At 42.1% G+C, this 26,257-nt stretch overlaps 1 protein-coding gene and 1 long non-coding RNA gene across 5 annotated transcripts in view; one reads left to right on the top strand and one right to left on the bottom strand.

Annotated features, from left to right (window-relative positions):
* Positions 1-25,086, top strand: part of TC2N (tandem C2 domains, nuclear) — a 33,174-nt gene extending 8,088 nt beyond the window's left edge. For 2 of the 4 annotated variants that reach the window (XM_079968074.1, XM_079968071.1), the window contains exons 2-12: positions 4,633-4,717; positions 6,983-7,210; positions 9,558-9,734; positions 10,616-10,707; positions 11,817-11,892; positions 13,922-14,022; positions 15,148-15,264; positions 17,278-17,469; positions 19,299-19,413; positions 20,070-20,269; positions 23,671-25,086. In XM_079968074.1, coding sequence (XP_079824200.1) covers positions 4,651-4,717; positions 6,983-7,210; positions 9,558-9,734; positions 10,616-10,707; positions 11,817-11,892; positions 13,922-14,022; positions 15,148-15,264; positions 17,278-17,469; positions 19,299-19,413; positions 20,070-20,269; positions 23,671-23,781 — 1,476 coding nt within the window. In that variant the 5' untranslated portion in view covers positions 4,633-4,650 and the 3' untranslated portion in view covers positions 23,782-25,086. Of the gene's footprint in view, positions 1-4,595; positions 4,718-6,982; positions 7,211-9,557; positions 9,735-10,615; positions 10,708-11,816; positions 11,893-13,921; positions 14,023-15,147; positions 15,265-17,277; positions 17,470-19,298; positions 19,414-20,069; positions 20,270-23,670 lie in introns of all 4 variants that reach the window. The other 2 variants (XM_079968073.1, XM_079968072.1) reach the window with 1 other exon arrangement.
* Positions 1-26,257, bottom strand: part of LOC307200864 — a 345,619-nt gene that overhangs the window by 97,042 nt on the left and 222,320 nt on the right. The gene's annotated exons all lie outside the window — the stretch shown is intronic.

A 26,257-nucleotide genomic window follows, 5' to 3' on the forward strand; every position in this document is an offset into this window, starting at 1 on the left:
TTAGAGCTTATTTTTGTGCTCCCTTCTTGCCAGAAGGACCCCGAAGTCATCTTACAATGGTTAATGTAAATAAGAAATTAAAGGAACACCTGAAGATAACAAACTGAAGACACAAAAAAATCCCAATAACATCATTTTAAAAAGCAACAGTTAAAAGCCAAATATAATCTATCCTGCCTAAAGGTAAAATTCACCCCTGCCCACCCCACTCAAAATATCAAAGAGATATTGGTCTCAAGTAGAAGGATGGGGCAGAGCAGGTCAAAGAGCATGACCTTTGATTGTTCAAACATAACCTCCCCCCTGCAGCAACATTACCTTCAGGGAGAGAGAGGGGTAATGTTTCTTGATAAGAGAAGGAGATGGTTATTACACTCCTGTCCTGCATGCGTGCTTCCCTAGATTGTCTCTGTGGGGCAGTGTTCAAAACTCCCATTGCTCAAGGCGCACTTTGCGACAAGAAGTTTCATTAGCGCGAGCAGTTTCTGAGCTCTGGGCGTAGTGCTGCACATAAGACGTCAGATTAAAACTGCAGAGTGGAAGGAAAGGAGGACCTTTTTCTACCTCCCCACTTCCAGCCACTCTCCGAAGACTGGAGAAGAGACCCTCTTAAGAAGATTAGGGGGGCAGGCAGGGGAAGGACCAGACCATGTGAAAAATGAACATAACATTTTCATTTATTATCAGCTTTCTATTCTTGTTATTAAAAAAGGGCACCTAGCCATTCCATTGTTGCACCCATAACCTAGGTTTAAGGTGCCGTTTAGCTCCTGGCTTTCATATCTCTGTTTCTAACAACTGCTGTGGGAAAACATTATGCTGAACTACGTATACCTCTAGTTTGATCTAATAGGACTGTTCTTACGCAGCTTGATCATCAGGATTCCAAGGAAATGCATGCTGGTACATTGCTCCTCTGGCAGGGTAGCAGTAGGCAAATTCCAGAGAACCAATCTCCCTGTTTCTGCTGTTGTACGTTAGGTTTGTGTTCAGCCCCGACCCCGCCAATCCCGTAAAACAAATGCTAGAATTTCTGTCCCTCACTCCCTGAAGCACATGTTCTTACCGGTTGAGCCTAGTATTATGTATACAGGTATTCAAATACTTTTCCACTTCACAAACAGTCGTTTATCTTGTTTGGGCATAACTCGTGTATTTAGTTAACGTTAACAGTTGGGCTGTTGACGTCTTTCGTTTTACAACCCGAATCTCTCTGTGGATGCAGAATGCAGGTGTTGAGAGACAGAAATTCTGGAGCTTAACTTCTTGCCATTGTGCAAAAAAGAAGAAGAAGAAGTCTTTAAAGTGGTGTTCAAATGACACAAGAAATGTATTATTATTATTATTATTATTATTATTATATGGTTGTTTTATTGTATTTACACTTTTTTAAAAAATGTAATGGTTATCTCTGTTTAGCTTTGGTACACGTAGAAGAAAAGTTGTTAATTGCAGGATATCCGCTTTCTGGCAGTGATTTGTGTGGCCATAGCTGTTGCAAGAATTTATTGGCACTCTTGTGCAAATTGGTGCTGAGAAATATCAGTAGCAACTGCAAGGAGATGGCTCAGGTGTTCCTCTGTTCAGCTGCCTCCTTGGTACTGCTCAGGCCACTACATGTGAAACAGTTCAGAGAAGTCTGAACTAGGCTTGTGGCAGTGGTAGAGAATGTCCAACACATGGGCCTAATTAGGCTTATTGCGTTGTTAGCACAGGACCGACATTTCTCTGGGTGAATACCATCGGATAAAATAGTGGCAAATCGGCTCATCTTGCTGAGGAATCCAAGCTCTGTATAACTTATTTGGCCTTGCTGATGTGGTCCAAAGGAAAGCAGAGCAATATGTTTGGCACCAGCTTGGCTGCAGGAGTCTCCAGAAGGAGATGTACAAGGCACCACCCAACCATCCTGGGGACTCCACTCCGGAATTCTGTAGGGTTTATACTCCTTAGCCTTTCCTTCTCCCAAAGTTATCCCACAAAGCAGCAGAGGTTTAGGGTCAGAGTTTTCCTTCTCATAGATGGGCTACCTTCCCAGTTTAATGAGCCCCATCTGCCCCTCACTTCCCTCTGCAGCACATGCAGAAACTGCCTTCTTCCCTGTTGGGCCTGCTATTGGTCTTGTCTGCTCAATCCACCAGAGCCTATCTTCACATGCAGGGCAAGACCCTAACACATTGAGGGTTTGAGACCTATCAGCTACTCTCACCTGGTTTAGCTGGCCAGTCAAAGCTGTTTTCTGGGGTGTGGCCGCTGTTGCATGCTGACAGCTTCTTGGAGGCACAGGTGAGAACTGAGTGCAGGGTGGGGACCAGAGGTGGACAAACTATCCCAGAAGGAGCATGATGTGTCGTCCCCCCACCAGAGGTACTACCCAATAAACCTCAGGCTTCAGACTGCTGACTTGTAATTTTACACTGTATTGTCGCTGCTGAGTATTTTGTTTTGCGGGGGTGTTATGTTCAAAGATTAAGATGACTTACACACACAAAAGCCCTAATAGTCAATTACTGACTTATAGCAACCACAATAACAGACCTGCTTTTCTCTAGAGATCATGTTCAGCTCTTGATTGTTTATGTTCTTGACAGTTGGTTCCTATTATGGCCATTTTTTTTACTTAATTGTTAAAGGTATTTGCTTTCCTCTTCAAATATTTGCGTCTTGCATCTGGGAATTAAGGCTTTGATATCAGATTTATCTGATTAACTTGTTGTCCAACTAAACAAATCTGGAAATTGTTAACATATTTATGCTCTCTAGTCCAACTACATTGAAGTAGTAATGATTAAATTCTTTAGGAGTGTGTCTGGTGGAGTTTTATTTTTTAAAAAACAACAACTTTGATCTTACATTTCTTAGTCTCAAGAGCATTTTTTTTATCTTCACATCTATACAAATGTGAGTTGTATTTGGTCTAGCAGCCAGGTGACAGGATAATATCAAAACCCTGAACAGAGAGCAGGGATGATTCTGATATGGAAAAATATTTGATACTATCAAGACGTACCATGACAGTGGGTCACCAAGTCAAGTCCCTATGCTAGAATTGTGAAAATTCAACATTCTGATGCATTTAGTTATAGAAATCCTATCACACCTTTTGACATGAATGTCCTTAAGGCAGTTTACAACAGTCAGTGTAAAGCAGTCAAAGACTGCAAAATATAATAATAGTAGGAAACCACTGAGACAAAAAAAGAAGCAGATTGAAACAGTGGCTAGAACCCAATAAAATACACCTAAGTACAATTAAAGGCAGGGATGCAGGTGGCGCTGTGGTCTAAACCACTGAGCCTAGGGCTTGCCGATCAGAAGGTCGGTGGTTCGAATCCCGCGACAGGGTGAGCTCCCGTTGCTCGGTCCCAGCTCCTGCCAACCTAGCAGTTCAAAAGCACATCAAAGTGCAATTAGATAAATAGGTACTGCTCCAACGGAAAGGTAAATGGCATTTCTGTGCGCTGCTCTGGTTTCGCCAGAAGCGGCTTAGTCATGCTGGCCACATGGCTCGGAAATCTGTCTGCGGACAAACGTCGGCTCCCTCGGCCAGTAAAGCGAGATGAGCGCCGCAACCCCAGAGTCGTTCGTGACTGGACTTAACTGTCAGGGGTCCTTTACCTTTTTTCAATTAATGGCACAGGAACACAGCTCCATGTTGGATGATTTGTGTGAAATGGCCATTACTTTGCATAGCTCACACTGCATTTGTGTGTGCTCCTTCTGTGAATTATTTATGAGATGCTCCCTCTCTTTAGATATTTGGTTGCTTTGGACTGATAGGGCCATCCTTGGGTTGTGTGGGCCTGGTTTGAGTTCCATCACCCTAGAAGAATTCTGCAGCAGTGCATTTGGAGTATGTTGCAGCACAGGAAGGAAGGAAGGAAGGAAGGAAATATTAGCTGAAATTTCTATTCCTCACACCTGTTTATAAAAATGCCTGGAGTGTGCTGCTGCTGCTGCAGCTGGCCTTCTGTTCTCTTAATAGCTCAGTGCATGTTTATTAGGCACATGACCCATTTCAGAGAGTTTTTTCCTTTCCTTTTAGAAGTCACATGTATCTCCTTATAGAAGCACATTTTATTTAACAGTATTTCCTTGTAGGAGATAAATTGGGCATAGTAGCACCAAAAGCTGTGAGTTGCCTGTGTTACATCTTGCACAAGCCTAGTGCTTTTTTTACCAGTTCCTGTCTAGAAACCCCAATGAAGCAAGTGTTTTAATTTAGGACACTGTGCTTCTAAGTACAGTGGTACCTTGGTTTATAACCATAATCCATTCCAGAGGTCTGTTTGTAAACCAAAACAGGTTGTAACCCAAGGTGCGCTTTTGCCAATGGGGCTTCCTCAAAAAATTTGTTCGTAATCCAAAAAAAAGTGGATTGTAATCCAAAAAAAGGTTGCAAACTGGGACACGCACTTGCGGGTTTGACATGTTTGTAATCCAAAACGTATGCAAACCAAGGCGTATGCAAACCAAGGTACCACTATACTGTATGGAACAGCATAGAAAGTGGGTAAATGAAATGCTGTACAAATGAAGGAAATTTGTCCTTTTCAATTCCTGTATTCTCATCTAAAGCAATGGTTAATTTTCAGGGCTGATTTCTAACTTGGATTCTTGACTGCATTCCAGCTTGTGTTAGAAGCAGTAATGGCAGCAGAATGCATCAAGAACTGTTGCAGTGCATGTTTGTATGTTGAGAAAGAAAAGCATGATGGTGAGTTCAATTAAATTTTGCATGTTTTTTAACACTGGCGTGGGTTTATTGGCAGCTGTCTTACAGTCGTTTGGATCACCAGAAATGCTATGTTTTATTTAGAGCACCAGCCTTTCAAAATTTCATTTATACTCTCTTTTTCAGGTTGTATTAGTAGGGTGAAATGTTTAAATATCCTGATGCCATTGTAAGGCAATTGGGTGATAGCCAACATTGCAGGAATGGAAGACAAGCTCATGCAAATACAGTGGTGCCCCGCAAGATGAATGCCTCGCAAGACGAAAAACTCGCTAGACGAAAGGGTTTTCCATTTTTCGAGGCGCTTCGCAAGACGAATTTCCCTATGGGCTTGCTTCGCAAGACGTTTTCGTCTTGCGAATTTTTTCCCTCCCCCCCTTTTTCTAAGCCGCTAAGCCGCTAATAGCCACTTAGCCGCTAAGAGCCGCTAAGCCGCTAATAGCGCTAATCCGCTAATAGGGGTGCTTCGCAAGACAAAAAAACCGCAAGACGAAGAGACTCACGGAACGAATTAATTTCGTCTTGCGAGGCACCACTGTATATATTTCCTCCTCCTCCTTCAACACTGCAGGCCCCAACCCCCAATCCTTCTAACATATTTCTCTTGAAATAATTTATCAGTTTTGTGGAATGAATTGTACAATGCTGCAGTAGAAGGAGGAAAATTACCTTTGAGTGGTACTGGGGGTTTCAGGGAAGAAGACTAGAGAGGGAAATGTTCAGTGTGCAAGATTGTCTTTCATTGGCAGTGTTGGGCATCACTCACTGTTTGCATATTTGTCATTGATTACTGCATTTAAGTTGTCATTTGTTGACTAATTACTTTGTCATAACTGCAGAATTTAAGGACTATCTCTCTCCCATTCTGTAGCAGAGCACATTTTGTAAATGTGTACAATTGTGAGGGGTATGGGAGGGAGGAAGAGAGGAAGAGAGAGAGAGAAAGGGAATTGAATAGACACGGGGTAACAACCCGGATTATTAATGTTTATTATTAATACATGTAATAATTATATTTTTAGCTGCTTTTTGCAAAAATAAAATAAAAATGAAACTCAAAGCAACTTACAAATGAATGAGCATTAAAAGCAAGGATAAAACATCCTCAGTTCCACAAGTAATATATATACACACACATACATACATACAAATCCAATGCTACCTCACCTTGCTAAAAGATAGGTAAAGGTAAAGGTACCCCTGCCCGTACGGGCCAGTCTTGACAGACTCTGGGGTTGTGCGCCCATCTCACTTAAGAGGCCAAGGGCCAGCGCTGTCCGGAGACACTTCCGGGTCACGTGGCCAGCGTGACATCGCTGCTCTGGCGAGCCAGAGCCGCACACGGAAACGCCGTTTACCTTCCCGCTGGTAAGCGGTCCCTATTTATCTACTTGCACCCGGAGGTGCTTTCGAACTGCTAGGTTGGCAGGCGCTGGGACCGAGCAGCGGGAGCGCACCCCGCTGCAGGGATTCGAACCGCCGACCTTTCGATCGGCAAGTCCTAGGCGCTGAGGCTTTAACCCACAGCGCCACCTGCGTCCCGTTTTAAAAGATAAGCAGATCCAAATCTTGGCACCCAAAAACAGATAGTGATGGTGCCAGGGGTTGCCTCCATAGGAAGGGTATTCAGTAAATGTGGAGCCACCACTGAGAAGGCCTGTTCTCTTGTTCTCCGCACATCTCTCAGAGAGGGCACACAGAGAAGGGCCTCAGATGAAGAACAAAGGGACTGGGTTAGTCCATGTAGGGAGAGGTGGCCCTTGATGTATTGTGGCCCTGACCCACATAAGTCAAAACCAGCACTTGGAACTGGGTCCGGAAACTAATCAGTAGCCTGTGCAGATGGGCCAGGATTCTGCACCAGCTGCAATTTCCAAGCCCTCTTCAAAGACAGCTCCATGTAGAACACATTCTTCATTCTTGCGTAGATTGTGAAGGTTGCAATTTAAATTTTGCATTTGTGATGTTGAGTTTAATGGACAGCTTGCTTCTCAATAATCACCTTCTAAACCTTCTCCGAAGCAGTTGTTTGAACCGTGAAAAGGATTGGTTTACAGCACTTTAGAACCACTGCAAATCTTCCTGAGACAGATATACTTAGTGCCTGCTGCTCCCTCTCTGGGGGTGCAGTTAACAGGATAGAAAAACCTATTTGCCTCTGATCCTGTTAAAAACACAAAAGACCATTTCAGACTGTTCATTCAAGGCTTGAATGTGCTTCTCATGCTTTTTTATGTTAAATTACAGCTTCTCTGGAGAAGGAGTCTGAAGTTGCAGCCAAATATAGATCAAATGTTGTAGAGAAGCCTCCCTTGTCTTCTGTGTTGGTGAAACCTCAGGTTGGCTGTTCGGAGGATTATCTTCTCTCCAAGCTCCCGCCAGGTGGCAAGGATGTGCCCTTTGTGGTTCCTCAGTTCAAGCTTGCCTACATTCAGCCCAGGAACCTTGGCAATCCACACATTGGAGGAATTCAAGGTAAAGCACTGGAAGAAAACAGAACAGACTTAAAAGCAGCTTGTTTATTCAATTGAGGGATACCCTATGTACAGTATTTTTGGCTCTATAAGACGCACCAGACCACAAGACGCACCTAGTTTTTGGAGGAGGAAAACAAGAAAAAAACCATTCTGAATCTCACAAGCCAAAACAGCAAGAGGGATCGCTACGCAGTGAAAGCAGCCTGCATTCGCTCCATAAGATGCACACACATTTCCCCTTACTTTTTAGGAGGGAAAGAGTGAGTCTTATAGAGCAAAAAATACGGTAGTTTCAGAGGCACTTGGTTGAGTTGAGCTGCCTGCATCCGCAATGCATTCCAACTTGTTTAATACCCACAGTGTTTCAGGCCGCTGTGTGTCTTTGGGGAAGATCTACACAACAGACAGCTCTTAGGATGAAAAACCTGCTCTTAGGACCCTTCTTCTGTTTGTGTAACCATTCACACCAAAATGAAAGCCCCTGGCTTTTGCCAAGAATGTTTTTAGCCTCTTTGGCTTCTGATTCCATCAGAGTTTGGCGTTAGTCATTCCCTACAACCCCTTCAAATAATTAGACCTGTGTTTTTCAGGCCATCATTTGTGTTCCAACTGTTTTTATTTCCACTACCTAATCTGGGTTGGAAGGTAGAGCCAAGGTCTTGTTTCATGCAGATATGGTTCCCATGACAATGTATTCTTTTGTGTGGTGGATTTTGTGTGTGTGTGTTTATGTGTGTTTTGGAAGCTCCTCGCCCCCCCCCCCCTCCTTGAGACCTTTGAGTGAGGAAATAGTATCCTATTGTGAAGTACGTGCACCTCAAGGACTCTCAGACCAGGGAGTGTTCTGCAAGTCAGGTGGTTTATCAGGCAGTGCATTCTTGATTTTAGTATCTGCAAAACAACTCAAATATGTTGCCGTGCCGAAAAAGTTAGCCCTTACCTGTTTGTAGCTAAAAGTCTTAAAGTAAAAAAGTAGATCATGCAGAATTAAGGCTAAGACTGTCAAAAAATATATTCTGTGCCTGCCGATTTAAAACACACAGAATTATTGGGATCTTCCCCTTTTCTGCAGTGTTTTTCTGGGACAGATACAGATTTTACAATCACATTGATGAATTTCATTCTTCAAAAGTGTACCTTGGTAGTTTTAGTGGTAAGAAGAAGGAGAAGGAGGAGAAGAATTTTATTATTTGTTTGCCTCAGCCACTCTGAGCAACTTCCAACAAATACGAAAACATCAAACATTAAAAACTTACTTCTGGAAAAGGTGGCTTGTATGCTAGTATTTTACTCAACAGTGCCTTCTCATAGCCCAGAGGCAGATAGCTGTCACATTTCTTTTTCTTTATTCATTTGGATTTTAACGCAAGATCCTGCCCATTCCTCTACGCAATATCAGAAGTGAAGAAAGAACATCACAGAAATCGTGCAATCGACCTAAAAGTGCTCAGTCGTACAGAGGAAAGCTGCATGCTCCTGTTGTATAGGAATATTAGGATAATGAAGCCTGACTGCCACCCAGTCATTGGTGCTGTGTCTCCTCTTTTCAACTTTGTCTACTCAGGATACACACCCTGGCTTCAATCCTATATGCCTTTACTTGAGAGAAAGACCCACTGAGCTCAGTGGGATTTGCTTCTGAGTAGACGTGCATAGGGTCAGGCTGCCTTTGTTTACTTAGTGATGCTAATACTGAGTGAAGATCACTTGCTCATATAGGTATTTGGTGTGATTAGCACCACATTTAAAGGGCACTTGATGCATATGTGTATTTGCAATGCGCAGGCAGCATTGTCAGCATTGGCCCTGGCGGAAACACTTCTGATGTGCATTCTTTGATGTGATGTCGGATATACCTACATGGGTACGTGCTTTTCATGTCGCAGCAGTGTATCTAGAACAACACTTTGACTGCACACTTTTCTTGGACACAAACCAGCTCTTCTCTGTGCTCTTCATGACACTGAGCATACCATACCGTTGGCACAAAATAATTTTCTAGTAGCAGCTCCAAGTAAAGCACTAGGATACGCAAGGTAATTTTTAATGCTCTGCCAATGTCAATAACCGTGCAAAGTAATGCACCTCCCTTCTCTATATTTGTTTTCAGCTTTTTATGAATGTAATATCCCTTGGTATCAATACTCAGTTAAAAGTATTTGGGTCCTGGAAAACCTTTTATAACTTTACAAGATTTCCCAACTCAGCTACTGACCTTTGCACAGGCATGCAACCTAGGAAGAGGAAACATCTGTTTTTTGACTTTGTCGACTGACCCGCTGATATGTTACGCAACACTTAGGTGAAATGCTGACTTGCCTAATAATGTAACTCATGCCTTGCAGGTTCTGCTATAGCACATTTTGGCGACCGGAAAGCAGATGTTTCCAACGCATACCAGCAAAGACCTCTTGTTGATGTGGTGTATAATCCATTCTACATGTACCAGCAGCCTTCTCTCTCTCCAGATTCGACTCAGTACTGCCCAGAAAAATCTAACAAAAGAAAACTATACGGGTCAGGTAAATAATAAACTAGTGGCAATACTATTCGACCCACCACTGCCTCTTCATTATCTACAACTGAAATAAATAAGTGACCTGGACAGCAGCATTGTACCTGAAAGACCCTTTTCAGCCATGAACTCAGTGGTTTTTGGGAGCACACCACTATTTCATGAGGACTTGCAGCCAGCTCCTCTGAGGCCTAGGGCAAGTCTACCTAGCTGCCCCTCACCTTGCATGGGCCTGTCAGTATTCCAAATGCCCAGGTTCTCACCCTGAGCTATAAACACCACATGCCCTACCACCCATCAGGCCCAAGTACTGCACCCTCTGCACATTCAGAAACAAACAAAGGGAGACAATGAGAGACAGAGAGAAAACCTCCAATGTTGAGCAGCACTCGTTCATTTTAGTCAATAGGCCAGGCGTTTGAAACTAGTCACAGCTGCTTTGAATTCCCCACCCACAAATGCCCAGGTCAGCACAGCTACTAGCAAACAGCAAATGGTTTAGTTGCCCTGGTCCCCTGTACCTTGTCACCCGGCAGCAATCAGACAATGTATACAACACAGTTATTCTTTGTGTGGACACAAGTTAGTGGAGAACTGTTGGGAGCTGGCAAGAAAACTCCTGCAGGAAAGTTGTGCAGCTTCCCTTCTTTTTAATGGGGCTGGCACAGTAAAATATCTTCCTTATAAAAAATCATAAGTTATTCTGAGTTGTCACTGACACAGAACTGTCTGAATGAGACTGGGGTTTTTTACCTACAGATGCTTAGAGTGAGATACTAGGATCTTACTTTTGAATCTACTATGTATTTAATTGTTTTGAACAATACAATCTCTGCCCCAGTTGTTCCTGAGATTTAAACAAGGGGTTTCTCTTCCGTTTCTTTTCAGTTTGTGACTTAAGGAGCTCCACATTGCCAGCCTCATCTTCTCTAAGTCACTCTATGTTTGACCTTACAAGTCCACCCCACCGATTTATGCAGGTAATAAATTCTTTTCATAACTTAAAGGCTGCACCCACCAAGAAGCATGCTTTCTTCTCCTCCATTGTTAACCTTATTCTTTGGGCGCTTGCAATGGCTGACTCAATTATGTTAGAAATTATCTCATCCTTTTTCAGAGTCCTGCTTCACTGGATTCAAATGCATTTTGTTTGTGAAAATTTGTGGCTGTGTTAGCAAAAGTATGGAAAGTGATTGGCAAAGCACTTTGCAACTAATTTCAGTGCATAACTGGACATTATACTGGTCATTGTAATGTGCATTGAAAAAAAGGACACATTTATAGTCATAATACCCACAGTAGTGTACACCAGGAACAATTCCAGAAAGCCTAAATTGAGTATATATAGGCCACGCCACTTGCTGGGTGGCAGGTAGTAGTTAAAATACGATTGAGGAAAAAATCAGGAGTGAGTTTAGGACTATCCAGTGTTCACTGTCTTATATGCATTTGCAAGTCCCTCTGGAATTTTTCTTGTTAGGCCAATCTGTAACTACTTTTGTGATGCATGAAATTAGAGAAGGCGCTAGAGATGTTCTCCTCAAACTTCAATGGGTTTCACATGCCCTTTCAAGAGGTGCTCACAAACTGTTGTCAGTGCATTTGGAGAATCATAGAATTGTAAAATTGAAAAGGAACCCCAAGGGTCATCCAGACCAACCCCCTGCAATGCATGGGGATAAAGCAACTTTGGCTTAAACTCTGACTAAACAGCATTTACAGTGTGGCTCAGCTTCCAAGTTACACCTTCCAAGTTGTGGCAGCAAGATGATATGAAATTGGATAAATATGCATGATACTGTCGTATGCTACGGTCCAGTTGTAGGTTTTGCTACTTTAGTCCCATTTACTTCAATGGGATTTAAGAAGCACCAGTGTGGGCTAGATTGTGGCCAAATTCCAGTTTTTATTGCTTTGCAATAGCATTTCAGGTTGGAGGGAAGAGCCAGTGTCTTCCATAGTAGCCCCTTTTCTTCATTTGCTATTGACAAGCTGTGTGAGTTTGTATAGGTGGTCTTGTATCCCTGGTTGTTGTTGTTGTTGTTGTTTTCTCGTTGACTGATCAGGTACATTTTTGTTTTTTTGACAGAGATACGATTCAGTCTCCAGTGTTCCAAGCAGCACTTCATCCAGGAAGGACTCGCATGGTAGTAACAGGAGTCTAGGTAATAAACACTGTTTGTTCATCTTCTTTCAAATCTGAAAGTAAATCTGAGGCTTAGACATGACATCAAGAATATGGACATTTTGTTACTGCCAGTACAAGTCATGTGCTGCTTACGGAAGTATTTCCCAAAGACACACCTGTGTCTGATCTGTAAAAATGCAAGCTCAGAGCTAATCATCCAGTTACTTCTTTCTGGGGAGAAGCTTATGAGCTTGAGAACATGGAGCTTTTCCATGCGCAAGTGTGTCAAAGACACGAGCCATTATAGTTTATATATTACGTTTTTAACAGATCTTTCAGGAACGACTAAGGTTGTGCCTCTTTGACTGAAACTTGCAGATTTGTTCTGCTTCAGCCTTGTTATTCCTACCAATTTTTAGTACTGTAGCACAGCTACAATGACTTCAGTGCTCCAGAGCATAAGGATTTGCACTTCCAAAGAAGGATGCAGCACAGCCAGTGTGTGGGAAAGTCTTTTGCAGAAAGCCATTTGCAATCTGTTTAAGAACAAAGCTCTGAAGGACAATATCGTCTCATCAGAATAACACCTGTGTCAGTATTGCCCAGCCAGCAAATAGAGAAAAGCACTGCCAGGGAGCTCATGGCTTGCTCATGGTAAGCCATTAAGCAATGACTGGCTGTATCTTGAGCCACACTGCAGGCACAGTTTAGTCAGAGCTCAAGCCCGAGTTGTTCTATCCCCATGAATATAAATATGTAGAAATAAAATCTCTACTTGCTCTACTAAATCGATACATGAGGGAGGGACAGGACGAAAGCTTACATATTTGAATCCTCCTCCATGTAATTGGAAAGCTAGCATGTCCGAGTGGAGGGGTTTTGACATGACACTGCACACAGATGGCGCCTTTTCATGGAAGCACTTGAATATGGAGGTCCCTATATGCAGCCTGAATTGGTACAAACCAGAATGGATTCTACCATGTGCTTTTTCTGAATGTTTGATTCTGGTCCATGGAGAGTCTGTTCCTAGAGGTGTTCATTTAGGTGGAAGCCCACAGTAAAGGCAATGGCTGTAAGCTGAGTAGTCACGTTCTGTTGTAAGCAGGGAGCTGGGTATTGGGGAAATATGAGATGACTGACTGGAATACAACATGGTTAAGTAAATACAACAGATTTTCAGGATGTAGTAGGTCAGGTCATTGTTGCCAACATGATAAATCAGGCAAGCAGTCATTTTGGAATCAAGTTGAAGTGCTATCCCATCTAATTAGAAAAGGATAAGTGCAGTTGCCTTGGCTTTTGTTTTATTATCACCTTGTTATTCTGTTTGGACAGCCACCTGGTTCAGGTATCCAGCTCAGGAATACATCTGTCCTGAGATTGCCCTTTTTATAAGGCACTTTTAAGGGAACTTACCTTGCTGTGTGATCAAAACATGGCTTCCAACTTGTGTCTTACTAGGGCGAAGAATTTAATGAAATTAAATCACACTTAAATGAAATTAGTTGTATGTGGCATGTGACAGAAGGAAGATAACTACCCCATAAATGAAGAAGAAAGATGAAAACTCCTTCAGGGTTAGAATGTACAATATTACCAAATTACAGCTTCTATTTTCAGGCAAAGGTTCTGTGCCTTTTGGCAAAACTTTTATGGGAGTGGATATACAACAGTGAAAAGGTTCACCTCTTTTGTCCTATTATTGTAGATGTTAAGTTCTACAGAGCTCTCCAAGAGGAAAAAGTTGCAACCTTATATAATTGGTTACTATAATTTCAAGAACCCTCCGACAATGCATTTTTACTTGGAATTAACCTACAAATAGTTGAAACAGCAGTAGAAACATTTGCAGCACTCCAATGCACAACTGCTATATTTCCCGGTGGGTCATACATTCATGAATCCTGATGATAACAGGAGCGTGATGAATTATAAATGGAAATAAATAGTGAGACTGCTCTTTTACAACGATAACATTGCTGATAATCTTGGTTCACCAATTTGAACAGTGCTTTGCAGTCTTTGAGAACAAGTCCCAAATGAGTTCTTGGCTTTATTCACAGATACCATTACGTTATCAGGTGATGAGCGAGAATTTGGCAGGCTTAATGTGAAGGTGTGCTACGTTCCTCACGTTGAACAGATCTGGATCACAGTCTTGAAAGTAAGTGAGCCTAGCAAGACCTCGAGAACTAAGTTCACAGTTAATCTTACACTGGTGATGTTGGGCAGGAGTTTAGCTTCTGCACCTCCATCCTACTTCTCTAAAGCACATACAGATCCGTTGGCCCTTATCTTCTTTCTGTCCGTGGCTGTCAGGGCAGCATACCACACTGTGATGCAATATGAAAGGACACTTTCTATTGTGGACCGGTAAAAGGAGTTCATCAGTTGTTGTTTAACATTATTCTTTCGCAAGACCCTGAGGAAATGGAGTCTTTGTTGGGCCTTTCCGACCACCTGAGTTATGTTGATTTTCCAAGTGAGGTCCTCACTAAGGTAAACTCCCAGGAATTTAAAGGAGACTCTCTCCACACGACCCCCCCCCCCGATATATAACGGGGCAGGTTCCCCTCTCTTCCTCCGGAAGTCCAACACCATCTCCTTTGTCTTACTAATATTTAGGTGCAAGTTAGATACTTTTTGAACCTCCCCCCTGTGCGCTGTTTCATCTCCACCTGCAATTAGGCCCATTATGGTAGTATCATCTGCAAACTTAATAATTACTGTAGATGATAAGAAATGGAATTACCTTATACCAAGTCAATCATTGGTCCTTCTAGCTCACAAATGCCTACTATGATTAGCACCTGCTCTGTGATATCCTTGTAACAAGAGATGTGAGCATCTGAACCTGGGCGCATGTGCATGCAAAGCTTCATTTCGACAACACCATGTGTGTTATTTGGAGAGGACATGTTGCTTGGAGGGAGGGGGTTTCCTACTGGTTTAAGCTAACAAATATTCTGTGGTGATTTTTATGTTGTGGCAATCTGTTAATCTAATGTTGACCAGCTCGGTGTTGGGGTGAGGCTTGCATGCTAACAAGCATCTTGGAGGGAGAACCATTGTGAAATGGTTTCTCCTCCGCCCCCCCTCCCCCAGCTAGTGCTCTCTGCAAAAGTTTGCCTGAGATTCTATGAGGTTGGAGAACCACATTCTTCTAGGGAGAGGGTTGAAAATAGCAGTACCTACAAATAAGGCAGGAACGTTAAAGCAAGCAAATAAAACAGACAAGCAGTTTGGTTGCCGGTGGGATAAAAGCCGTTTTCTATTTTCAAAATTGCAGTGTAAAGATCTGAGCTGGTCATCTAGCCTTGGAGAAAACCCCCACATTTCCATCAAAGGAACTATTACACTGCCCAAGCCAGTGCAATTCAGATGCTCACCAAAGGAAGCTTCCAGTGTAAGTGACACTTAAAAAAAATCTTGATTCCCCCCCCCCCCACATCCCCGTATGTGAATCACTGATTTCAAAAACTGCTAGAGATCCCCCACTGAATCTTACAGGCCAATAGCCCTAGACAATCAAGATGAAGGAATCCTGTCTGCTGGTATTGTGCAGAGACTAAATTGTTTTATCACTTAATTATATCCATAGAGACCAAACCAGCTTTATGCCAGGGTGTCATGTAAGGAACTATTCAGTGGCTACTAAACCTTGTAAATTTTTGCAAGCACTTGGGGACCCCTGTTGTCCTCTCTCTGGGCATTCTCAGCGCTTTCGATAGTTTTAAGTTTCATGCTCTCTCTGTGTTAGAAAAGCTGCAAATTGGAGAAGGGATTTTGCACCTGGTAATATGGCTCTATTCTAGTTCAAAAGCGGTAATTAGAGTCGATACCTTTGATTCCTCACCAGTTGCTCTGGATAGGATGGGTGGTGCCACTTATTGCTTCCCTTGTTCACAGTGGCAGATAGAGTCTGGACCAAGCCTGACATTAAAAGGCACACCCTTGTAACATTTTCCGACCTAGAGAGAGGTCTGCAGGAGCAGGAGTTAGAATCTTTTAAGAGCGTAGCAGGACTAGAAGTCAGTTACACCAATTTTATATCCATGTGCTTCAATTTAACATGGGAAAATGAGTGTTTGCTGGTGCATAGGGCTGAGCTTACCTTAAAGGAGGCTACTCTTAAATATGAGTGTTGGTGACTCTAAAGAACTTGCACAACTTACGAGGCAAAATAATGGCCCATTGCTGAACCATCCCACCAATGTAATGACATTGCTGTCCATTCAGTGCAGTAGAACAGTTGGTGTGCCTCATTGCTTATGGCATTTGCCGTCGTGTGGATAACTTGGGCAGCAATGTGATTTTGGGAGGATTACAAACTCTTACTGGTAGAGTCTCTATGCCTCTAACAGCTGCATAAAAAAATTTAAACCTCCTTCCATCTCTGAATCCCTATGGCAGAGTAAGTTTTGCCTACTGATTTCTGCCTGTTATGCAGCTGTTAAAGGCACAGAAGCCCTGCCAGGAAAAAAACTGGCAACCCTATGTTTTTCCAGAGTTCTGTTTTTCTAGGGTCCCTCCCCTTGTGCATTAAAGCATAGCATGCAGCATGTTGCTGTGATCTTTTTGTTTTGCTTGAGCTTAAGCCAGGGACAAGTGTCAACACCTGTCACTTCAATTACATCTATCTGTCACAGTCAGAATCTGGGGGAAGTTACACAGTTGTGTGCATTTAGGTTTTTGTTTTGGGCTTCGTTTTCAGAGGCTTCCTGTGAAGTCTTGAGACCTTCTCAGAACTGCTAATAGCTGCTTGATCAGTCCTGGCATGAGCCTTATGTCCATACTCTTTTCCCTTCAGTTCTCCACGTGTAAACAATGACATTCCAAAAAGCATCAGGCCTTGTTCTCTGGGGAACTTTCCACCCCATGAGTTCATTACAGCAGATGTAGCATTATCCATTATCCAGGCAGTTCTATAGGACCAGCCCAAGCGTTAAGATTGACATCTGAACTCCTGCTTCCTATCATGTTGTTACATGGGATTATGCAACGCAAGTGGGTGCAAGAAGCAGGCCTTTTTGATGGTGTTACCATAACTGTAGAATGCCCCTCCAGTGGAGATCTGACAGGTTCCCTCTTTTTTGTTCTGTTCATAAGAATCTTTATTAATTTCTGCAACCTCCTGCTTTTATGGATGCTTATGGATCGCTTCTCCTTAATTCACATGCCTTTGGTCCTGCTATTTTTAGAAGGGTGCTTCCCCACTGCTTTTAGATGACTGCTAATATACAAATAGCACCAGAGATGAGAATCTAGGTGTTACAATCAACTGGAAAGCTCCTATTGTTTATTCCTAAACTGCCATCAGCTATAATAAAGCGCTATAGTGCTACTGGTGTGTTTGCTGTTAGGATTAGGTTCACCGTTTTCTTTGCTCCATTATGTAATGATTATCCTTTCCTTGTAGGAAATTGAATTCATGGAAACATTTGTGTTTGCCATCAAACTACAACTTCTGCAGACTGCGAGGCTTGTCTTCAAAGTACAAGCTCAGATTCCTAGGAAGAAAACTATCGGGGAATGTGTTTTGCCACTGCGAGAGCTCAGCTCACAAGAAACGGACAACTGGCTGGCAGTAGCACCTCCTTCCAAAGCTTCAGTAAGTTACTGTGTTCTAAGAAGCCTTGGAAGTCATCTGGAATGAACATTGCTTAGGGCACATCTGAGTACCGACTAGGATTCCGAAACTGATCCTTTATCATCATTATAAAAGCAACTGCATTAATCCTGAAAATACAACAAACAAATAGCTGTTTACTTCTTGTGCCTTCTGCTAAGTTATTCCTTGATAACTATCAACATGATAACCTGAATGAAGAACCCCCTGGCTATGTTAACTGCACTTTAATAATAGGTTCTTCATTCTGAGGTTGGATCACAGAAAAAGACTCGGCTCTTCCTGGATGCAAGATGGGTAATCCTAAATAACTTGGAATGTAAGAAAACTAAGGGCTTGTCCACACTTCTGCTTGTCCTGTGTTGTTAAAATAAATAAATAAATAAATAAATAAATAAATAATACTTATACCCCATCCATCTGGCCGGGCCTCCCCAGCCACTCTGGGCGGCTCCCAACAGAATATTAAAAACACAATAAAACTGCCTTCAGATGTTTTCTAAAAGTCAGGTAGTTGTTTATTTCCTTGACATCTGATGGGAGGGTGTTCCACAGGGCAGGTGCCACTACCAAGAAGGCCCTCTGCCTGGTTCCCTGTAACCTCACTTCTAACCATGAGTCTGGGCAGTTTTGCCTTTGCCCTGCTGCTTTCCTGCAGGGAAAAAAAAAATTAGCACTAACTCAGAACAAACATAAATCTGGAGAAAACACAGTTGATGTTTTCTCTGATTCAGCAATAAACAGTGGGATTTCCCCAGGGGAAAGCAGTTGGGGATGCGTGGATGAACACTAAATTATTGGTTCCCTTATAGTATACAGCTGTTGCATCTCATGCAATACACCTAAGCACAATTCAGTAAAATTAATTTATATTCTGTTCTGAAAAATCTATGAATGTCATATAATATCACAACCTTGAAATACAACTGGTCTTTGGCTGATGGGTAACAATCAGGTGTTCTGAAAACATTTAATTGTTCATGAAATAATGATTTTTAAATGGATTTTGGTTCTTAGTAGTTCTCTGTCCTGGTAATCAGCTCTTCCTTTCCTCCTTGAGATTGTGTGCTCTGAAGCAAAACTTGACTTAGGGAGAAAACCTCCATAATCTGTAGCCAACAACAACTGGTTGCTAGGAGTTCTGAGGAAAACATTGTGAATCTTTGGCTAATTTATGGTGTATGCTGAATCTGAAACTGTTACAGCTGTGATTGACAGAGGCAATAAACTTTTTTTTAACTGTACTTGGGCATGCTTATGACACAGAAAAAATAGGGATTAGATAGGCAGATGTATTCAACCTACCAGGTGGTGGGTGGATTTTAATTATGGAGCCTTGCTACTAAAGAGTTTTACACAAAGGAGTCATATTGTGGCCTCACGTATTAAGCTTTGGTGGGACAGGTTCCAAAGAACCATGAAATTAATTTTGTAAGTCCAGTGGGATTGCTTTTCTTCTAACAACAGCCTGTAGAAGTGGAGGTGGGAATCCTGCTGTCTAAAGAAAATAGATTCCACAGAGCTGGTGCAAGCTTCTTTCCATGAGCTTATGTGGCTATTTGGATTCTGGCTTAGAAATTCTAACACATTTGGGCAGGGTTGCAACATTTCAACCCAGAATGTGCATGAGCCTACCGGTCCAACACTCCCAAGTAAGCTGGTATTCCTCGTGTGTGTCAAAACAGAAAGTAATTAATAACATCTGATCTCTTCACTTGACACCTTTATAATAAAGACCTTCTGTTTCAGAGCTGTACAACTTGGCTCAGAGTTAAATGGAATATGTCTTTGCATTCTTATTTTCCGTCCAGGTGTCCCCTGCAGAAATGAAAATAGGCACCTGTTTTCAAGCAGTAAACAGTAGGATCCAGTTGCAAATTTTTGAAGCCCAGAACCTCCCAAGCTCCACCACACCACTGTCTTCAAGTAAGTATTGCAATGATTTTGTATGTCCTTTTCTAAAATACTTTGTGGCAGTGTAGACAAGCAGTTTGATTGCCAATAGTATATAGATCAGCCATTATCAGTATTTGACATAAAGTCACCGGTGGAGTGCTAGCTAAATTTTACTTCCGTTATATGTATCTGTTCCAGTAGATATCCTACTGTCTGTGTTTGGTATGCAAAGCAAGCAACATGTTTGTTTTGTTAATTCGGTAATATGAGTAGTATTTATACAGTACTCTGATATGTATGGAGAGGTGCTCTGCCTTGTGTATGAAAATATGATTAATAAGGGAAGCAACTATACTATTTTAGCAACCCCTCTCTTGTTCTTTTATTATAAATAATCTAATTCATAGGTTCTGCTGCACACTCTGGTGCAAGTCTGATCAAATGCTAAAGGTTTAAAGAAGTCCCAAATTTTAGTTGCACCAATTCAGTTCTATGGGAGAAAACAGGCAGGCAGGACTGCTGAGGATAAGGGGAAGTCCCTCCTTTAGAAAACTGTGGCTGTGAAGAAACGTTTAGTCCCTATTCCAGTGATGATGATATTATTATTATCATTATTATCATTATCATTACTATTAATTTTATTTTGCCTGCCTGCCATCTCTTACTGCCATTTTCTTCCATGCTAGATTATTTTGTAAAGGCTGCCATGCTTAGCACTGAAGGGCTGGTTGATAAGAAAAAAACCCGGCTACTGAAATCCACAAATGGTCGAGTGAAGTGGGGAGAAACTATGATTTTTCCAGTGAGCAACAATGAACATGGGATAAACTTTCTCGTCAGACTATACAGCAGGAGCTCAGTGAGAAGAAAACACCTTCTGGGACAGGTTGGTATATTTGCGCGCGCGCGCGCGCGCGCGCGCGCACACACACACACACACACACACACACACACAATATTAAGCTGGAAATTAACATGAGTATGGAGTTTTAGACGTTGGTTAGGTCACATCTCTGCTTTGGCGCTATGCTTTTTAAAGACCAAAAAATGCCTTCTGCTTATCAAATCTTGTGAATTTCAGCTTCAAGCTTCTTCCTGTGGAGTGCTAGTTAGTTAGCTCAACTTGAGCCTAGCTCTGGGATCCTAAACTCAAAATCCAAATGGAATGGACTTTGGCTTTGGCTTTGAGTCCTGGGGGACCTGCTCCTTGCCTTGCAGGCCTTTCCCCACTTGGCCAGGGAGTGCAGGGCCCTGACTGACTCCAGCTGCAGAAGCTGAGGAGGCCAGAGACCATATTGGCTGTCTCTTAGTACATACCCAAGTCATGGACCCTCAGCCACCGCCTGCCTTGGACCACCATTGGCTGGATTGGCAGCAACAGCAGCAGATACGTTCTATAAGCATAGAAGACATTTGAAGGCAGTCCATTATAGGGAAGCCTTTTTAAAGTTTAATGATTTATTGTGTTTTTATATATGTTGGGCAACCCAGTCAGATGGGTGGGGTGCAAACAAATTGTTGTTGTTTATTAATAATTCTCTTGTTAATTATGCTGTTTTAAATATGCATTTTATCTCTGCCTTCCTTTAATAATGTTTTATTTTGAAACGTTTAAAATAAATTTTTTTGTTAACTTTGCTATGTTAAATGTGCATTCTGCAGTTGACCTCCATTGTAATGTTGTGGTTTTTTTGAAATCTTTTAAGATAATACCTGTATTTTAGTTTCCTGTTAATTATGTTGCCTTGAATGTATACTTTATATTTGACTTTCTTCAGTAATGTTTTATTCTGGATTGTTTTATGTGATGTTTTAATGTGTTGTAAATTGTTTTGAGATTTTTTTCCCCCTTAAAAATATAAAGCGATACAGAAATGAAAATAATAATAATAATAATAATAATAATAATAATAATAGGTTTCCCAACCAGTGGCTCCCAGAATCCACATGCATCATTTCCCCACAAAAAAACCATCAAGCTAGCTGTTTATTCAGGTTATACCCAATGCCTATGCACATACCCTATTACAGGGTGCCATATTACGAAAGATTACCAAAGGCTGCCCCTGCCAAGGTCCTCCCCAGGGTGGCTGATGGAGAGAGGAATTTCCTATCACTATATTAGCACAATATGGATCTTTTACAGCAAAAGCCTAATCCGCCCCTGAAACCTCTACCATATCTAGTGCAGGTAACACCTCTAATTCTGCATTAATTGTTCCTCACAAGTAATGGATTTCCTCTAGCTAGCATGAGGAATATGGGAAAGTGGCAATGAAGCTGTGGCCTTATTTGATCCAAAAGTATGTGCCTTGACGTGTTTTTCTCCCCTGAGTCGGGGAAGTGGGGGCCGTGGCCACGCAAGCTGCAGATTCTGTACATTCCACTGCTGTGCCCTTCCCCTTGTCCCTCTAACGTTCACTTGCACCGCTCGTCTCTTGTGCTGCTCCTCAGAAGGGGACAAGGATGACTCCCGCTTTGGCATGTAGTAGAAGACACTGGTGACTTGGCCCTTTGGTCCTACAAAGACAGCAGATTCTAGCCCTGAATATGTAGAGTGTGGAAGGGGCATACCCCGTGGCTGCCTGGGGACCCTCCACAGGGCCTGATAAAGCCCCTGGACCGTACATTTCATACTAGTGGCCTGGCATAGGTGCCCAATTGATGTGAAGAGCAAAGAACCTAACAGACTTCTAACATAGGTTTTCTGAAATGAAACAAGTCACACATTTACTAGTGGAGGGCTATTGATGTACAACGAACTGGTTATCTGTTTGCATTACTCCTATTGAGGAGGAAACGTCAGCTCACAAATCCTCCACCAGCTGAGTAGGGCAAAACTGAGTTTTTAAAGTGTTGCTTCCTGATTGTATAATAGAGCAAGCCTCCCAATGTAAGGGAAGCTGTTCCCTGTGAGTAGATAGGATGTCCTTCACCAAACTGGCTAATAAAACGTGAACTGTGACTCTCTCATGTGAAATATTGAAACTAACTGACATTTAATCTTAATAGTCTTGCATGAGATGAATAAATCATGCACACTTCCAAGTACGGTAAAATCTCATTTTGCAATCTCCCCTACCTCTCGCCTCCTTCAACAACCCAGAAAGCACAGTTGGCCAGCTTTAATAACATGTTCTGTTGAAGGCATGTTCTTCAGGGATGTTTCCAAAGCACAGGCGTCCCCAAACTTACACGAGGGTTATGTTCTGGGCCCCTGTGTGCATAAGTGAAATCATGTAAAGTGGGGAGCACCCTTTAAACGCTCTCTCTGCTGCTCTCTCTTCAACCCATACAAAAAATACTGTATCCAAAAATATCCACACATAGAATTAAAGAGGCTGGAGGGCACGTGGGGGAAGGCAGCGGCAGCTGTTGCACATCAGCTGTTAGGCAGGGAAGCTGAAAGCCTCAACTTCCGCAGAGGGGAGTGTCTAAGCAGAGCGAAGGTTAAAGCCCATAAAAGCTTGGCTGGAGGTTAGCTTTTTGTTTGTTCTATACTCCTAAGAACATAAGAGCCTTCCTGGATCAAAGGCCTATCTAGTCCACCATCCTATTTGCCATAGTGGCCATCTAGGTGCCTGTGATGACAACTCTATAAGCACAAAGGCAATAGCACTCTCCCAATGTTGTTCCACAGCTATTGGGTCATGCTGCCTCAGACCTTGGAAACAGAATGCAACTAGTAGCTTTATATTCCATGAATTTGTCTAGGCTTCCTTTTAAAGTCATTTTAAGTTGGGAAGCCACAATTGATAATAGTGAATTTCTTCTGCAATGGAGCAATATTATTTAAAAACAACAAGAGCAGCAATAGGCCATTATAGTAATCCTTTGAACAAAATCCTCCAACAAAATACCATAGAAATATAAAATCAGATAACATCCATGGAAACATACCAAGCCTTGAGAGGTTATCTGGCTATTGTGGTTGTTTGCATTTCAGTCTGTTTCTTTATTGTGATGTGTTTATACTTACATTGTTTTAATGTATTGTTTTCTTACGTTGTGTATCTGCTGTTGTAAACCACCTTGGGGATTTGTATGAAAGTATTTTAAACGATCAGATAAAATGGACAACTTACTACAACCCACAGCAATGATCCAGATTTAAAAAAACAAACAAACATGTATAGACTGTTTCCCGTCTGTTTTAGCTTTTTCTTTTCTCACGTTCTGTATTTATGTACAGTTTTTTGCTGGTATGGTGACCAACAAGATAAATGTCAAAGATGGCTTTTTGGTGTGACCTTTGTAATGACCGCTGTGATTTCTCTTCCTCTGCAGGTCTGGCTAAGCAGTGACAGCAACAGTCCTGAAGCTTCTGCTCAGTGGAGAGACACAATTGCCAATCCAGAGAAGGTTGTCGTTAAGTGGCATAACGTCAATCCAGCATGACGCTGGTGTGGGCAGTACTTTGGGAATTCATTGGGACTTGAGCCAAGAGGCTTCTGCACTTACTTAAAATAAACAATCATCCACTAAGACAGAAGGAAAATAAATACCTGCGTTGACTGGTGTGTAAGGTCACCTCTGGAGAGGAAAGCAAGAGAAGGAGCTGTAGTGCTGAAAAAAAGACACAAAGTAAAGAATCTTCACAATATCCATGGAATACAGAGGTCATCTTGTGAAGTTAAAGGCCCAGCTACTGATCCTTTTGATAAGGATTAAAAGAACTTTCGTGTATTTATGTTTATGTTAGCTTTTCTTTTAACTTAAAGCTCTAACTCAAAAATGACTTTGAAGACATTTTCCTTTTCTCCATTGAAAACACTGCCTCAGTTACTGTTTTCTTTCTAAAACTGTTATGAGGGCACCACTTAATAATTATTGTAGACATCTCTCAGCAGTCATCCCTTTGTGTTGAGCAAGAGATCTAAGACAGGCAGCAGGGGGCAGATTAGTATTTTACAGTTCAGAATCTTGGAATAAACTTTTTAAAGTAATTTTGAAGAATGCTTGCTTGTCATGAGCCTTGTGAGGAAGGGCTGGGCATTTCAAGACAACTCTTGCTGCATGCAGAGAGGCTTTCAATGCTTCTTCAAAGTGTCAGGTCATAGTACTTGCTCCTATTTGGGGGCCTAAGACTCAACTCACTGTTGTGAGCCAAGAGATGGAGTAACAGCAAATGAAAGCCTTTGCTCCTGTGAAGAATGAAAGTATTCTAACCTAGGAGGAAGATTGTGTATTTAATAAATGCTGGCTTGTGGCGCTGCATTGCGAAAGGGTGAAATGTTTACTGACAAAAATGCTCGTCAAATGTTCAACCCTTTAAAGTGCTATCATATGTAATTTTAGCAGGCAGATGTGAATAGTTAATTGTAACATGGATACAATAAGTTGAATATGAAGACACTATGGCTAGGATGGAGAACCTTTAGGTCTCTAGATGGTGTCCCAGCCGGCATGGCCAATGAATACTGGAGCTGTAGCTCACCAACATCTGGAAGGTAACAGGTCAGCCATCCCTGATGTATGAACATGCTTAACTGGGTCAATAGCTAAGGTTTCCAGTTGTAAATCCTATACCATCTAACTTCTTAGAGCACTATGGTAAAAGACTGCAGAACTGCCGTGAACAAAGGATGCTGAGAGTGCATGTCTAGTTTGTCCCTAAGTTGATGGTTCTCATCTAGCTCATATCAATCATGGCTAAACAGTTTATAATTTTATAAGTATTTAAGTAATTAAAGCTGATAATCTAAGTTCTTTGTCTGGTTTGAAAATTATGTCTGGGACGATACACCTGAAAGGTCAATGGTGAATGAACCATAAATGGTAGATTATTGTGGGTTTAAACAAACAGAAGAGTGATAAAACAGAGGGATATTTTTACAAGAGACAATTAACACAGCTGTTGCATTGCCTTTACTGGAAGGAAATAAGCTGTGATTAGACAATTGCATTGACAAACGTGTTTCTTCTAAGCTAGAAATAAACCAGGTGACAGACTTCCAAGGCACATCAGAACTAGTGTAGGAAAGGCTGTGGCTCAATTGGAAGCTGTTCCTACATTAAGGTCTGGGCGCATTCCATTTGAGAGAATGGAGGGGAACTTAGTTTGGTGATTATATTGTTAGAAAATTTGGTGCCTTCCCCCTCTCTCTGCCGAGTGGTGGCAAGAACCCAAGGGTTCCACGCATTCACCCAGGATCTGTGTTCCTTTGGAGAATTGAGACATGGCAGAGACTGTCATAGCTTTAGTAAATATGGTCTATTCACCTATTTACACCTCTAGTCTCTGTGAGGTGAGTGAGGCTGAGAGACTTCAGAGAAGTGTGACTAGCCTAAGCAGCTGCATGTGGAGGAGCAGGGAAGCGAACCCGGTTCACCAGATTACGAGTCCACCGCTCTTAACCACTACACCACACTGGCTCTTCCAAGGCAAGCTAATATGTACAAACTGAAACCTCCAGTTTAAAATGGATACAGGCTTCAGCAGGTGGCAAAGGACAAAAGCAAATACACTTTTTAAAGGTGCTCCCTTGTGGAAGCAGGTTGCGTACGGTTGTCATTACTGTTTCTGATTCCTATTCTAATATCTGAAATTGTTTAGGGAAGTTTTTAATGACTGAGGTTTTAATGTATTTTTAATCTTCGTTGGAAGCTGCCCAGAGTGGCTGGGGAAACCCAGCCAGATGGGCGGGGTACAAATAATAAATTATTATGCTGGATGCTGCAATAATATTTGAGCATCAGGCCATGTACACGTTACTGACTTGAAACCCAGTGAGGTTGTTTTCCTCTTCAGGTCGCATTTGCACCTTGCTGTACACATCGGAAGACTGGAGTGGATTTATTTGTTTGTTTGTTATTCTGCCCTTCCTCCCAAAGAAGCCTTGGAGTAGGGACCTAACAGACCTTCTGTTTGCAA

Source organism: Podarcis cretensis, assembly GCF_951804945.1.
Source record: "Podarcis cretensis genome assembly, chromosome: 1".
In the NCBI taxonomy this organism is placed as follows: domain Eukaryota; kingdom Metazoa; phylum Chordata; class Lepidosauria; order Squamata; family Lacertidae; genus Podarcis; species Podarcis cretensis.